At 46.2% G+C, this 16501-nt stretch overlaps 1 protein-coding gene across 1 annotated transcript in view; it reads left to right on the top strand.

Annotated features, from left to right (window-relative positions):
- FOXP1 (forkhead box P1) overlaps window positions 1-14838 on the top strand; it is a 103925-nt gene extending 89087 nt beyond the window's left edge. Inside the window, exons 12-15 of the mRNA XM_082664555.1 lie at window positions 772-893; window positions 2710-2779; window positions 7578-7744; window positions 13770-14838. Of these exons, the coding sequence (XP_082520681.1) occupies window positions 772-893; window positions 2710-2779; window positions 7578-7744; window positions 13770-13914 (504 nt within the window). The 3' untranslated portion in view covers window positions 13915-14838. The remainder of the gene's footprint in view (window positions 1-771; window positions 894-2709; window positions 2780-7577; window positions 7745-13769) is intronic.
- Window positions 14839-16501: the final 1663 nt, after the last annotated feature.

The following is a 16501-nucleotide window of genomic DNA, read 5'->3' as shown; positions in this document are numbered from 1 at the left end:
CAACTTAGAGTATCCTCATTTTGCCATTGAGAGTTCTACTCATGGGTTCCTTTGGCATTTTCTCAGTTAATTAAAAGCACTTGCCCATAGTAAGGGCCAACATTTATATAATTGGGAAGGTAAGACCTAGCTTGATAATGGATACTGACCCACTGCAGGGTCATGTCACTCACTGCCGCCCCCGCCCCCGCCCCGGTCCTATCAGCTACAGGAGGTGATACTCTCGATGGTAGAAATCCAATGTCAATTTCTTCATAATAGACCTGAGCAAATGTGTCGAAGGTGTTAAAGCCAACACTTTGACGAATTAAAAAGAAGCAAAACGTATTTAACAGTAGGAATTATCATCTTTCATGGTTTAAAAAAATTAAAATAAATTACCCCTTTTGTCTGAGAGACAAGTGGGTTTAAAAGGGACGGTTTTATGCTTTACCTGTTTCCTGATTTTGAAGTCGTATTAACGTTACTTTTATATTTTGGCCGTGAAACCTATTTGGGGGCTAATAGGCATATTAAAAAAAATCTTTCCTCTGTTTAACTGTTCACCAGAGACTAGACTAAAATGCCAAAGCACAATTAAGTCATCATTTGGGGTTTTGATTTTGGAAGAGGCCCCCCCCCCTTCACCACAGGAGGGTCATCCATGGGGGTGGGAGCTACAGTTCTCGGGGACGGTTTTACAACTGTGGACTGTTAGGCTGAATGTACTGCTGTTTTTGGAGTCTTTTCTTATAGAAAATGTAAATGTTCTCTCTTTTATACTTGCTGCAGAATGCAGTGCGTCATAATCTTAGTCTTCACAAGTGTTTTGTGCGAGTAGAAAACGTTAAAGGGGCAGTATGGACAGTGGATGAAGTAGAGTTCCAAAAACGAAGGCCACAAAAGATCAGTGGGTACGTCCACCATGTTTGAACTTCTTAGCCTAGCTTGGATTGCGCTAACAAGTGTTAACTAGAGGCTTTTGGCTGCTAGATGGTGTTAGACCAAAGAACTGGTTTCACGTTGTCTCAGTTAAGGGAAGCAAAAAAGCATTTCATCCCTCCTGTTTTGTATACCCACCAGTCCCCCTGCCCTGCTTGCTGGTCTTTGTTGCATCACATGCTAGTAGCTTTTAGGTGGCAATGCATATTAACCCTCACAAACCATTGGCTTATGCTTATTGCATTTTATTTTCTTTCTCCTGTTCCCTGTATTGGATGTCTGTTCTGCCCCCAACCCCGCCTCCTTTTGTTGCCACTTCATCTCCTTTGCTGCTGCTCCTATCCCAGGGTGCCATTCGCACCAACCTCTCACTGCATAAGTGCTTTATCAGAGTAGAGGATGAGTTTGGGTCCTTTTGGACAGTTGATGATGAAGAGTTTAAACGTGGCCGCCATATTCAACGAGGCCGTCCTCGCAAATACTGCCCCGATGAAAACTTTGACGAGCTTGTCGCACAGTAAGAGCCTTTACTTGCTTTTGTTTTTTGTTTCTGCTGTTGCTTTGGCTTTGCATGGTTGACTCATCCCATGATAGTTTTGCATTTCACCACGTAGCAGTGCCACGGCTTTCTGCAATGGAACTAAATCGTGTGATTTGTACATGTATTTCTCTCGTTTCTCTTTGGAACACCAGTGCCTTGAATAATGCTTTTTTGACGTCTTTAATGCAAATATCGGTTGGCTTTTGATTCAGCAGCTTTACGGGGACCCTATAACCCCAGTGCTTTTGTGTGACCCCCCCTGATTCCTCCAAGTGAAGAGGAAACTTCCTTCTTTAGAGTTAAAATGTGTATTTACTGGGATACATTTCTTCTTGGCTCACTCAGTATAACGATATAAATATAGTGAAATGAATGCCAAAAGGGCCCCAAGCATGGGAAAGAAATGGAGACCCGTGCCTCTCCTTCCTTTAGGGACCATTGGGAAACGTACATAATTTCCCGCCCCCCCCCCCCCGCCCACGGAAGCCACCCCTTTCTTTCCCTCAGTAGCCTCCTGTATGATTTTTTTTTTTTTCAAGTATTTGTATCCCTCCTGGCTACAGCTGTCCTTAAAACAACATCTATCTTGTCTTCGTTTGGTCGGTAATGGACACAGCATCAAATTATTCTCGTACCCTCCCAAATTGCGGCTGTGCCCGAAGGACTGGAACCCCAGCCTCGGCTGCCTGACCCTCCCCTGGAGTAGCCTTCTCTCCATCTTCTTCTTTTGGCAATAAATGAGCCTTGAAGATCTTTTCTTCGGAGCTACCCTGCCGTTCCTCTAGCATTCATTCTAGAATTCAAATCCTGGAGAAGCTTAAGAGGCAAGATTCCTCCCGCTGGCTCCCAGGAAACCCTGCCAGTCCGCTCGCTGACTTCCCCAGCCCGAGGCCCTAGAGCATCTGCCTTCCTGCTGGAGTCCGGGCGGGTTACTACGTCCGTGGAGGGAGTGCCCGAGGCGATGATTACTTAATCCAAAATTTTACCCCCAGTTTGCCTGAACGGGCAAACTCTCTCCCACCCCGGGGCGGGGAGGTTCACACAGAGCAGCCCCCCACAAAGCCAGCGCGGGGGGGGGGGGCGAAACCCACCTTTTCTTTGGTCTTCTGGCTGGGGGACATTTCTGATTGATTTGGAAAGATAGCGGCAAGCTTAAGACGAGACTTTTAAGACCAGACTTCGCGAAAAACACTCGGGGGGTTGATTGATTGCGTTTAACTTTGAGTTTTTATCTTTCTCTTATGCAGTAACCCTTCCCTTATTAAAAACATGCAGACCAGCCACGCCTACTGTACACCTCTCAATGCAGCTTTACAGGTAAGATGAACGGCCGTCCGGACTGTGCCGCGGAGGCACATGGCTCCCGCACTCATTTCAAAATATATTAGCCTCGCTCTAATTAGATATTAAATTTTAATTCCGTTAAACTTTTTTCTTAAGTGCACAAAGCATCGTACTCCCTGGAGGCAGGCACGTCGGGCTGCTTCAGCATTAGCAAGATGCTTAGCATTTTGAATATTGTGGCAAAAAAATTAAAAGTTCACTTATTAATATTTATCAGCAGTATCATAATTTCCATCCTCTTATTTCAGAATTTCACTTGAGGCAAAAATACCACAAGTGTAATTACTCTAGCACAGCTATTAATGTGCTGGGTGATAGGCCACTGTGTCACATGACCTTCTATTGTTCACGGGTTTAAAGAGAAAGCGGAGCTTTTTTTTTTTTCTTCTTCTTCTGCTCCGTTTTCTTTTCAAGTCCAGTTTGGCCTCTTTTCACTGGGGAGAGCGGGGCGGGTGGGGTTCGGGTCGCTTGGTAAAAGTAAACTGTTTTTGTTCAAGCGATAGAGGTGTTGAAGGAGAGACTCTTTAGGTTTCCAGCGGATTGCTCAAGGTTACGTAATAAGCTCGCAGAACGTTTGTTTCCTACTGACAAACCAGGCCCTCCTTACGTAACCGGCGTTGCCAGGGGACGAAGCCACGGGGATTGAGCAGGAGGGAGGTTACCACCCAAACGTGAGTTACCGGGGCAGCCCTGGCACCCATCAAGCCTTTGAATTATCGCATATTGCTCCGTTACCCAACAGTAAAGTCATCTCTCAGGTCGAAGAGAAGACTGTAGTACACTTCCTTAAGGTTTACCTGGGTACCCCCCTCCAGAGTTCGTAGGTAGGCAGGGTCCTTTGGCCCGTCCGTGGTCCTGTTATGTTTTGACCCACCTGGATTGTTCTAGACCGCAGTCCAGAGGGATCTCGGTAACTTAAATGACAACAGTCTACACAGATAGATAGATAGATCTGACGTTATGTGATCCTAGCCCGTGACAGACCTTTGCAGCATGCGTTCTCGATACTTAAACATGACAACGTCATGGGCTCCTGCAAAGGGCTGTAACGCACAAACAGATACTAAAATTTTGTGAGGGAAGGGCGCAAATGAGAGAAGTGTAAAAAAGGCTCCTCAAGGGACGCTAATGATGCAAACTCGGTGGACACGCTCAGCGTTGAGGGGAACAGAGTGCAGGGAAGAGGCGATCGGGAGGGGAGCTCTGGCTATTCCTGTTTAACAGCGGTTTGCTGAGCACCTCCCCTGCGCCCTGGAGAACCGTTTTCCCAGTTCGGTCAGCAGGAGCTCAAGGCTCCGGAGGATGGATGATAGGCCTCTTACGCAGTTTCAGTTCAGAGGCAAATTCACTGACCTTAGCTTTCGCGCGCACGCGCGTGCGTGTGTGTTTAGCCTGAACCAAATTTAAGAGGAGGAACTGCTTTCTGACAGTTTCTTTTAATTACTTGCAGTTCACACCGTAACTAACTTTCGAAAAGCAAATGAAAAGCACGCTTAGATGCTGCCACTGTAAATATTTTCCCTGGAGTGTTGTAAAGTATGAATTTAAAGGCCGCTCTACCTGGAATCGTATTAAGATCACAGGCACATTTTACATTCATGAGGCGGCAAGGGCAAAAAAAACCAACAACGACGACACAACAACCCACCAGCAACGGTGATCCTCCATCCTCTGGATTCTCTCTCTTGACTCTGTGACTAATGTCAGTTAGGAGGCTTTATCATTACAGAACTGTTCTCACCTCTAAAACATTTGCTCCTGGCCTCCTCTGCACCCTTTCTTATTTTCAGCCATAGCCCCAAACTCTGCTGCCGTTTTCCAAGAACACTTGGTGTCCATCCTGCAGTGAGGTGAATACATGCATCTCAAGTCATGATTTGAGGAATGGATCTTTTTCCTCTCCTCTAGGAGTCTGGGTCCCGGGTCAGTAGACAGTCCCCTAGGACAACTTTCTGCTGTGCAAATTAAATAAAGAGTCTACCAGCAGGCCTTCCCTTCCCGCCCACTTGCATTTTTCAAGGCAAGTAAAAATAATAGTGGAACAACATCTTCAAAAGATTACTAGAGCAACATAACGCGTGATATACAATATATAAAATAGGACAGCCGAATCCACTACAGAAATAAAACATTGGACTCGGGACAGCTTGCAGTATGCTCTGAAAAAGTGAAGTAACTAAGGGTAACCGTAAAGCTTCGTATTTATAGACTGCCTTTCCCCCGGGCGTCTCGGAGCGGTTAACAAACATTCCAAGAGGGACAGGACTTAGGGACTTCTGCACCTTGACTTAAGGACCTTTGTTCTTTTTTTTCTTTCTTTTTTTTTTGGCAGAGGGCCCAGTGTGATATGAAACCACATACTGTGGGCATAGGACCACTTATAAAATTAGGTCCATCATAAAAATTGTAAGCCTCCCCCCACCCCTGGCCCCCTCTCCTAAATAGACATCAACGACCAAAAAAGAAAGAACCACTAGGTTAGACCGAAGCCGTTGGTGAACATTTTTCGAAGCTCGGGTGGGTTGCTTTGCTCCCTCGCTCAGAGAATGTCCGAGAGGCTCTATCGTGAAGGAGCCACCAGGTTTCTCTACGCAGCCCACTTGATCGTTTTTTTTTTTTTTAAAGGCGACCAGGCTGGTTTTTTTCATTTACGTCTTTTTTGTCTGAGAATCAAGGGATCAGTGTAAAATGCTTACCTTGGGATGCCTTTCACCACTGTCAGCCCAGGTTTTATGATCCAGTCCCCATCGGAAATAGCTTTGCCCTAGAACGCCTTAAGAGCCACGGAGAACGCGTCATCCCCAAAAGGTTGCCCTGTACGTGACCAGCTCGTCCCAAAGACTGCATCCTTAGAAACATTTCCCTTTTGTTTTTACTTCTCAATCTTTGACTGACTTGAGAAGCTGCGAAAAAATACCAGGCTAGAGAGGGGCCCCACTTTCGCCACATTCTGACTGCAGCAGTGAAATGGCTTTGTGGTATTTCCAGGAAAAAGAGACTCACATGATGGTCCCAGCAGAACTTCCATGTCGGGGAGAGGCAGGACCACTGTGTTGTCTCAAACAAAGACAGTCAAGATGCTTGTCCAGCTGCACCTTGGGGCGGGGGTAAAAAAACCGGGCAGCGGGTCTGTCTTTTTGCTCTGCCAAAAAAGAAAAAAGTGCTTTATTGCAGTCACAAGAGATCTGTTGAAAAAAGTACTTGATGCAAATTATTTGACAAACTGTAGGAGAGTGAGGAATGTTCAGATGTGCTGTTCATCAAAATGAGTTCACCACATTTGGAAATGAAAACAGGATTTTTTTTTTCCATTTTTTTTTCAAAAGAAGGCAGTTGTTATATAAATTCAGAAGTGGCGGGAAGGGAAGGGAAAGCTGTGGGCTTTCGGAGGGCCTGCCTTTGAAGTAGTCCCTTAGCCAGGGCTGCGGTAGGTGTGGATGGGGCATCCATCGCAGGGCTTGGATGGCTAAGGCGTTTCTGGCTTTGGAGTTTGTACAGCGAGCGAGACTGCGATTGTCTTAATAGGCGGATTCGCTGCAGCCCAGCTTTGTACGCGTCCTCTCTTGGTTTTTGGCTCTTACTGTCTCACCAGAGCCAGGATTTCTAGACTAGTTTGGACTCGTGTATGACTGGCCAGTTGGAGTCACCACGCCAGATTGTCTTGTGATTGCACTTTTTTCCTCATTAGGATGGAAAGGCAGGCATAGTGTAGTCTGCAAGAGGGCCGTTTTGATAACTCTGGGTCTAATTACAGCCGCCAGTTTTTGAACGTCTGTCCTCTTCTAATAAAATGAAGAGTCACTGGGTCAGGATCATGACCCAAATGCAACACTATGGCTACTTCAGCCCAGTGATAATAAGTATGTCTGACTATTGTCCGCATCTCAGGACTGGGGTGGTCGTTCTGCTCAACCGCAGTAGGATAAAACAGTGAGCAGTATCCCACCACGGGGTCGAGGGTTCTTTCTTTTCCCCGCCACTTCCACACTGTCGCTGCCACTCGCTTGGAGGGAGGGACTTCGTCACCTTCAGTGAGGATGTACTTACGTACCCAGAGGAAATAATACGCTTTACAGCTGCCTTCTGCCAGACATTCCTTTCTTCTTCAGTCCTCCAATTCCAGGTGATTGGTCAGAGCCTGAAAGATTACCTAGAGTTACCGTTCAGCCCGTTATCTGAAAACTACACTAAAAAGCTTCAAAAATAATTCATTCCAATGGAAATGGTGGGGGGCGGGGAGATAAAAACGGATTCCACTTCTATAATCTCTTCCTTTTCTGTAGTCTCTAAGACAAATGGTTATGGAAGTGCTCCTAAGTTTGGGCTCTGTGGCCCGAGTAATCGGCTCAGATCTTTAATAACCTCCAATACTGGAGTCATCGAAGTGGATAAAGAAATGAAAATTCCATCATATGTCCCTGTGATCTAGAAATATTCCGTTCCTCTTGAAAAAAGGCATCAGACAGAAACCTCGTTACTGGTAGATAGCCTTGTCTAAACCCAGATGCCTCTACCCAGCAGGGCTGACTGGAGCCCTCCCTCCCCACGGGCGCTTTGGTCCCTCCAGCTAGCTCTCTGAGACCCAGCCTGGGCCGTGTGTCAGCAGCCTGACTTGTAAAGCACAAATCCTTCTACACCGATTAGAAACTTGTCTTTTCCAACCCGTGCCAGAATGCCGTGAAACCGAAGATCATTGAATCCACCCATAACTGATAGCTTCCCCACCTGTGTACACCCTTGTCTTCATAACTCTTCTCTCGATTGATGGCAGGCTTCGATGGCTGAGAACAGTATACCTCTATACACTACCGCTTCCATGGGAAACCCCACTCTGGGCAACCTAGCCAGCGCCATACGGGAAGAGCTGAACGGGGCGATGGAGCACACCAACAGCAACGAGAGCGACAGCAGCCCGGGCAGATCCCCTATGCAAGCCGTGTGAGTACCCGCCACCCCGGAACGCCTTTGCCGTCACGTCCCGGTCCCCCTGTTCTAGGTGCACACCGGCCCCTTCTCCTCTGGCGGCTTTTGACACCTTTTCTGTAACTTCTGATTTCCTAGAACCCAGATAGAAGTGGGTGCGTCCAGAAACCCTTAGCTCGGTTCGCACCTAGGAGGACCGTTTACTGACGTTCCCATTACAGCAGTAGGCTTCACGCGGCCCCACGAGTGCCCAAGGCCATAAAATGGGTGACACCTGTGCTCTTGGCCTTCGCTTGCCCGGCTCAGGCCATTCTCGCAGCCACATTACCTTTTCCTCCTATAGCAGTAGAACGCATCCCGGTGGCAGAGTTCTTCGCTGTCTGTTCACCGTGTGGGCGGGCTGAAGCTAGCGGGGAGGCAAAGGATGCTCGTTTACTTGGTTACGTGGTACGCGGAAGCGTGGACGCCATGCCGAAGCGTCATTACCAAGCATTGACGATGGCACGAACGAAAGGTGGCATGGTTCATAGATTGCTCTTAAAATATTAAAAGGAAAATTAACAGGAGGATTAGAGCAGCAGACGGCAGTGTAATGAGCACGCCCAGAAGCGTACGGAGTGAGGCACGAGGGCTATCCCAGGCTGCATGTGCGTGGCGCCAGGACCAGGCGCACCACGGGCAGGGCCGTGCGTGCTGCCCCTTTTGGCTGGGTGATGGGAGGCAGGCGGGGTGACAGTAACGACTCCCCGTATCCCAGGAAAAGTTTTAAACGAGCAAAGAGAGCACATTTCCCCAGAGAGGATTGGCGGGGGATGCTGTCGAATGACAGCCTCTGGCTTAGAGCGAGTCTCTGCGAAACCCGCTGCCCGCTTTAAAGGGATAAACCTATTCAGTGTTGACCGTGCTGTCAGCTCCCAGAAACGAACCCCTTGTCTACACAGTGTCTCTGAATTCCTGACCAACGTCTTATTTTAAGAGCATTTGAGTGATGAGAATGGAAAATATGACCTGTGGCAGTTAGCAAGAGCATGAACTGGCACCTACCAACAAAGGCAAAATGCTGTCTGCCAGCATGGGTAGCTTGGTGGGTTTGGAGGAATCTGAAATTTGATTCTTTAGCATTTGAATTGCATGCCCAGAGTGCTTTGAAGAGGACCTTTAAAGATGAAAATAATCGTTTTAAATTTATATCAACAGTCTCCTAGCATTTACTCCACAGCATTTTAAGAATGTGTTTCTCTCTCACGCCGCTACTGCCATCGATCTTCCTTCGTCAAGCAACCTGGTCTTTCTGACTTTATTATCACACCCGTATTCATCTCGAAATCGTTGTCACCACAGGAGTATTTTACTAAGCTATTAAGGAAGTTCAGAGCACACGTAAATTGGCGTGTGCGCTGCTTCAAGGAATACTTACTGGAGCAAAAGCAGCTGAAGTTACTGAGTGGAAGAGAGACTGTTTGTCTGTCATAGTATCCACAGACCGCTGACGTTTACCTGATGTGTGTTCCTAGTATTTATAGTAAAAAGGATCGCTGAAAAAAGAGAAGAAAATTTTTAAAAAAGGTATTTGGGTAAAAACCTCTCACAGCAGTTTAGAGGGAGGCTAATTTTGCTGTACAAGATAGAGTCACTATAAAGTTATTTCAGACTTTGAGTTAAACCAGAAACCTTGCTTTACAGCAAGCAATCAGCCTAATTTTTAACGAAATGAAGGTTGTACTGGTGTGAGTGTGTGTGTTTTGTTTTTAAGAAACCCTGCATAGGGATGCCCCAAAGCATAGTGTTTTATTGCTCAAATCTCACAGGTTTACACGAAAATAAAGGATTTTGCTAAAAATAATTGCTGGTCATCAGCCCATATTCCCTGTGCCTACTCTCGGTGTTTGTGAGAGATGCTTAACTCTATTTGATCTCAAATTTCCATTAAGCAAATGCTATAATGACGTAGTTTTCTTTCCTGTCCAACGTGCATTTACCCTGCTATGATGCAACTTGGTTCTCACCTGTTCTATTCTCTGGGAATAAACCAGCCATAAACTCTACAGCAAGGCTTAAAGGGCCTCGGTTAATGAGGCAGCCCAGCTACTATCGAGTGTCGAAATAGAACTTCGTACCCTTTCTGTGACACTCAAACCCCACAACATTTTTGTCTGTCTCTTGAAACAAACGCTACAAAGTAGTCACATAATTATGGCTTTGGGGCCTTATACTTTTATCCTGATAGGGGCTAAAGGAGCTACAAAGCAAAATACTCCATGCTGTGCCCACACCCTCTGAACACAATGCCTTTAAACACCAGTCAGTCAGCTTGCCTTAAAAACTCTTCTGTTCCCAGAGTAGCTAAACAAAGGAATTACTCAGATGTAAGAAAGGAAATGTGGGGCTTTGCAGTTATTCACTGGGAGCCCTTTCGGAAGCAGGAGTCGGAGAGAAAGGCATTGGGGCGGCGGTGGGGGGGGGGGATGGGGGGGCGACCTGCAAGGGTAGAAGGCGCCACCTGCAGCTCCATCTCCCAGGAGGCACCTGGGAGACCACGAAACACGGTATCTTCAGCAGTGTGCATCTTACCTGAAATGGATCTCGCGTGGAGATCCTTTCTCTAGAGCCCTGCATGCCCGAGTTACTGCTTTTGCCCCACCTGGGGGAGGAAGGGCCGGGGGGCGGGGATCTGCTGGTATCACGAAACGGCGTGAAGCTGGATTTCATTTCTGTGGCGTTTTAAGAAGCCTTAGTATCTCACCTGGTTGTGTTGTCAGGTTGTCACACCGTAGACCTGGTCAGTTCACCTTGGCTGGGCTTCCACTCGGCAGTAGGTGCTGGGACTGAGCCAGCGTGCGTAGGGTCGTCACCTGTGTCTTTGAGACGGAAAATAACCTTCCTGAAGTTCGGTTGCAGATTTCAGGGGAAAACAAAATATTCTCTCCCGTGAACTCTACCTTGTTGGCGGGACTGGGTGGGTGGGTGGGTGGGGGTGGGGGGATTTTGTTTTGTTCTGCCTGGCAAAACATTTGTCCGAGTCTAAAATTACAAAGCAAGAACTTCATGAAGACTCGCCAGTCTCTTCCAGGGCCCAGCACCCCTCCCACCCATATAGCCTTGTATCATCTCTGTCATCAGATTTAGCTCTGTAAACCAGAAAAGATGAATACATGGTAGTTTAAAAAAACGAAAATAGGAAAATGTTGATCAGGGAAACAGCTGACTCTCAATCCAGGCTACACACAACCCAGCACCACTCCTATCCAATCAGTGTCACGAGAACCACGTTGCCAGAGGACAGGAGGGGGGTGACGTTTGAAGTAACAGTTCTCAATGGTGCGAATACGAAACTGAAACGTGAAGAGATGTTCACCATCGTCAGTCATCCAAAAACAACACCGTGTACGGTAACCTGAGCTTTCCTTAGTACACCTGCTCAGCAACACGATGTTCTCAGAAAGCAGTGCTTGGTGATGATGAGGTTGAGTCTAGATCGATAAAGCTTCTTTGGCAGTTAATATCGCACTAAATCATACGAACCGTAAGATGTTTTCGCCTCTGCTCCAACAATTTTATTCTTAGAAATTTATCCTAAGGAGGTAAACCAACAGAAATATGGATAAAAGCGGTCACTGTGTTATACAAAGATCAAGGTGGGGGCGAGGTATGGGGGTGAGCGAAAGACAGTCCCCAAATGCCCTCATCACACTGGGATCTCATAGCCATAACAATTAATTAACACTGTAAAGGTAGCACAATAATCACATTCTTGCTATGTGTACAATATGTAAAAACAGGGCCCCAAATGCGAGAAGGCAGGCAAAACCAAGAAAGTCTACCTTAATTAGAGTTTATGGGTGATAAATATATACATATATATATATATATATATTTTTAAGGAATAAAAATCAACACACCTAACTCTTCCCAAAACAATATAGGGGGTCCTACCAGAGCTGACTTCCCAGGCAACGCCGACGTACGCAGTCACACAGGATCCCACACTTAAGAGTTTTAACGCTTAGCTGTTTCCGAAATCCTCAACGACTTTTTCAAACACATTTTCACTTTGCACTGGGCTCTGCACATTATGCATACGGTCCTGGATCTTGATGCTGAAACACAAATAAATAGGCCCATTAAAAAACTAAAGCTAGATGGACCCAAACTAGTAAAACATACTCTACTCTAATAAAACTTGGGTATATTTCGTTTTGCACATAGGTTGTAAGAATACGGGCCCTTTTTTTTTTTTAATGGTTTGCTGTTTTTTTGTTTTAAAAAAATTTATTTTGTGTTTTATTTTATTTTTGGCTGCGTTGGGTCTTCATTGCTGCGTTGGGTCTTCATTGCTGCGCGTGGGCCCTCTCTAGTTGCAGGGAGCCGGGGCCACGCTTCACTGCAGTACGCGGGCCTCTTCTGGCGGTGGCCTCTCTCGTTGCAGAGCACGGGCTCCAGGCACGCAGGCTCAGTAGCTGTGGCTCACGGGCTCTAGAGCGCAGGCTCAGTAGTTGTGGCACACAGGCTCAGCCGCTCCGCGGCACGTGGGATCTTCCTGGACCGGGGCTCGAACCCGTGTCCCCTGCGTTGGCAGGCGGACTCTTAACCACTGCTCCCCCAGGGAAGCCCCGGGCCCTATTTTTTAAAAGCTGTTTATCCCAACATCTACCCCCAGACACTCTCTAGGCTCTGCTCATTTTACAGTCAGTTGCTCTTCTAGAGGATCACGTGTCAAAGGGCAGTCCAAAGCACTCCTCTGTTGATTTTTCAAGGGTTCAAGAGGCTTTTGGGGTTTGCACACAGCATCAGTTATTTAGGAAGGCCACCATCCCCAGCACCTCCTCTTATTACTAGTAATACTTGATAACGTCAATGAAAAAAATCCTCCCTTCTGCGGCCCGTTCCTGTAATGGGACTTCTCTTTAAAAAAAAAAAAAAACCTGAATGGTTCTTTTACGTATCAAAAGCCCCTCCACCGAAAGTAATTTGTATTTGCAAACGATCGGTTGTAAATATGATTTAGGAACAACATTTCTCAATTGTTACCGGAGTGCTTCACGTGGTCCCCCGCAGGCCCCTTCGGGTGAACCGTGCGCTGGGCTATAATGAGCAAGTCGGCAGATCTCATCGGAGCCCCGCGTCCCGGTGGCCGCTACCAGCCGGGCCTCATGTTTTGCCTTGTTTACAGCTGACAGCGTTATTATTCTGATCGGGGCTCTGCTTTCTTATCATATTGTTGTGTTGAGCGTGCCTTTTCCTCTCCGTTTGTGTTTCCTGGCAGGGCTTTTCTTGCCTTATTGACAGTTTGTAAAAATATGCATTAATTTGGAGTTTCCAGCATGTATCATGGTGTCTCTCTGCTGTGTTTGCTTGAAGTTGATTAATGATAGACCCTCGCTTGGGGTCGGTCTCCGGAGAGTTCTTTCACAGGTTCTGCATGTTAACTAGCAAAGCAGAACACACAGCAAGCCGTGATTAGCCCAGCCTCCTGCACACAGTGGTCCCCACAAACCACTGTTGCGTTAACCGATTCTTGCTTCACGGGATTATTGGAAGATTTGTATTCATCCACCCAGCAGGCCACTATGCGGCCTGTTAGCTGACACTCAAAGGGTGGTCCTCGGACCAGCAGCATCACCGGGGAGCTGGTCAGAGATGCAGAGGCTCAGGCCACACCCCAAACCTGCTGAGTCACAGGCTGCATTTTCACCAGATCCCACGGGAATCTGTGTGCACATTACAGTGTAAGAAACACCACGGGAGGAGGACACACCCCCTGATGCTTCTGTCCAGAGACCCTTCTGTGATGATGGAAATTTCTCCCTCTGTGCTATCCAACATGGTAGCCGTTAGCCAACACATGTGGCCCTTGAGCTCTTGAAATGTGGCCAGCGTAACTGAGAAATGGAATTTTAAATTGTCTTTTCATAGTCGCACGTGGTTAGTGGCTGCTGTGTCGAACATCACAGCTCTAGACTGGGGATTCTGTGTTACCCAAAACCGCCGACGTACCTTGCGTTGGGAAGTCCCCACGGTGAACCTTCTTTTGTCTTTCCAGGCATCCTGTACATGTCAAAGAAGAGCCCCTGGATCCAGAGGAAGCTGAAGGGCCGCTATCCCTAGTGACAACAGCCAACCACAGTCCAGATTTTGACCACGACAGAGATTACGAAGACGAACCAGTACATGAGGACGTGGAGTGAACATCTGGGCAGGCCGACCCCAAGAGCGTGAAGATTGGGGGGGGCACACAAGACAAAACACGTCAAAAGTTTGCAGTGAAATCGTTCTCCATTGGTTGTACAGTGTGGAGGATTTTTCACTGCATTTTGACAACTCTGCAATGTGTTAACTCTTAGTGCCATCAAGAATCCCATTTGGGAGTATTTTTGATTTTTCTACTTTTTGTTGAAAAAAGGAATTTGTACTCTGTGCATTGGATGGACTTGTTTGGTACTGGGGATTTTCCTCTCTTAACAGTCAACATCAGTGTTGTAAATTTGCTAAACTGATTCACTTTTAGCAGCAGACTTTGAACTGCAGTCCTGCCGACATTGGACAGTGAGGACACCCAACTGAGCATGTGCACCTAAGCTGCAGACCACGCCTCTGCCCAGAATTTAAGGATTCCAATGGACGACCTATTTGCACAGTACTGCATGTTGATTATCACTGCCTTTACTCCATTTTTTTTTTTTTTTTTTTTTTTTGCTTCCAGTTGGGATGGGGAAGGCCTTTGTGTGTGTATTGGGGGGAGGGTTTAAAAATAATTATCCCAAACTTTTTAATGTATTGCTTTTTTTTTTTTTTTTTTGGCTTCTCCTATACCATTTTAAGTTCTGACCTCAGGCCTCCATTCGGGCCCACGGCCTCTTGGAGGCTTCAAGTTTTCTGTACCTTGTGATGAATGTTAATAGGTGTTTTTATTATACGAAGCTGAATGTCATTTCTCGTTCGTAGTTTTCTGTCACTCATTCCATGTCCCTTCAGACATCACCACTGTTTTCTCGAAAGTCAGAAAACATTCCGTTTTGATCTTTTGCAAAAAGGTCCCAAATGCTGCACTCTACACGTGAAGGTCCTCTCACCCAGACGTGAAGTTCCTGCCAGAAAGAGAATGAATGACAGAAAAAAAAAAAAAATAGAGACACCCTAGGAACCATGCAGATTCATTCCATGAAGCAGTATTGGAAGGTGGGAAGGGGGTTGTTTCAGAGTTTCCTCTTTTTTTTTTTAATATTGCACCTACCATCATTCTTAATAAATGCCACAGCATTTACCAGCACAAGGAGACACAGGCAGCAGCCCCCTTACCCCCAAAGCAAAACAAGCAAAAGACAAACTCTCGCAGTAGTTCGACTGACAGTGGCTGTGGAAGCCCGTCCCTGGGATGACCTAGTTGAGATGGGCCTCAGGCTCTCGCAGTTGTTCAAACCAGTGTGGGTTGCTTTGTTTGCAAAATGGCCCAAAAGCTGGCTTCCCTGAGCAACTGTGCTGAAAGTCGTGGTGGCCCCAAACCGAAACATCCATTCAGACCTGCTTGGTGGCATTCATGTGTCTGAATGCAAATTAGATTTCCGATTGAACTTGCTATGCGAGTTAATGAGAACTGGGTTCAGCAAATGCTAAAGTGTTAATTTCCAATGTGCAGGTTTGGTATAGCAGTTCAGCATGGGAGGCAGTACCATCCCACCAACCCAGTCCCAAAAACCAACAGAAGACATCAGGCAGATGGGGGCACAGCTCAGCCCTGGGCTTTTGGGGAAACACACGTGGCGCACAGAACATAACAGTCATGGGTCAGTACAGCCTCAGTCCTTGGAACCCCTGAACGCTTCCACTCTGCACCCCTTTCCTGTCACTCATTTATTTACCTAGGAGTGTAGCTTTTGTTTTAGTTTAAGAGCCTTTTGGAGCTTAATTTATATGCTTTGTACCTCTTTTTTTTTTTTCCCTAAAATTACCAAAGATATTCCACAAAGGTAAATTATGTTCTCTGTTTTTATGCTTTATCTGATGAAGCCAAATATCCTCTTCTTGTTGATCAAAGGAGGCAAAATAATTTAGAGGCAATTGATGAGATATAGGCTATTGCTAACTTAAGAGAACTGCTTCTTCATCATAGAGGACATTTAGAAGACCAAGTAGGTAATGGAACCAAAGTTGTTACTTTTTTTTTTTTTTTTCTTCAGTCCTCGGTTTTTGTTTTTGTTTTTTCCTTCTGTACCTCTACAGAGACCAAAACGCATTCTTGTAAAGAGAACTTATGGGGCTACTGAAGAGAGAAATAGGACACAGTATTAAGGGAGCAATAGAAGGAAGGGATTACCATCTCCAAGAAGAAAAACCAATGTACGGCACATGAAACTTAGGGGGTGTCCAGTCCAGGAGACAGTTAAGACACAATGAAGGTAAAATTCAGAGAGAACAGAACAGCTTCCACAATTGAACTAGACCGCGTAATGTAGTATTTCTAGAAGACATTTCTTTTTCAAAGAAAGATTGTATGCCACTTTTGTTTAAGGACTGTGCTATGATCACTGCATTCATTTGGGTTTATCTTGGCATATATATCCTCTGGGTTTTTGTTTTTGTTTTTTTTAAAAGGTTTCCTTTTTTTCCTTCCTTTTTTCCGGATTAGGCTTGCGTCAGCATTTTTCATTTAAAAAAAAAAGTAACATTCCCGTCCACTCACAAGCTTGGTACAAAAACTTCTCTGGCAGTTCCTTTTGAAGCTTCACACTGCTTTCTCTATAAAGAGCAGTCTGTGGTCACTCGAGACTTACTTTT

The sequence above is a fragment of the Grampus griseus genome, assembly GCF_964374135.1.
Source record: "Grampus griseus genome assembly, chromosome: 10".
NCBI lineage: Eukaryota > Metazoa > Chordata > Mammalia > Artiodactyla > Delphinidae > Grampus > Grampus griseus.
Note: the sequence above shows the minus strand (reverse complement) of the source record. Positions and strands in the feature narration are given on the sequence as shown.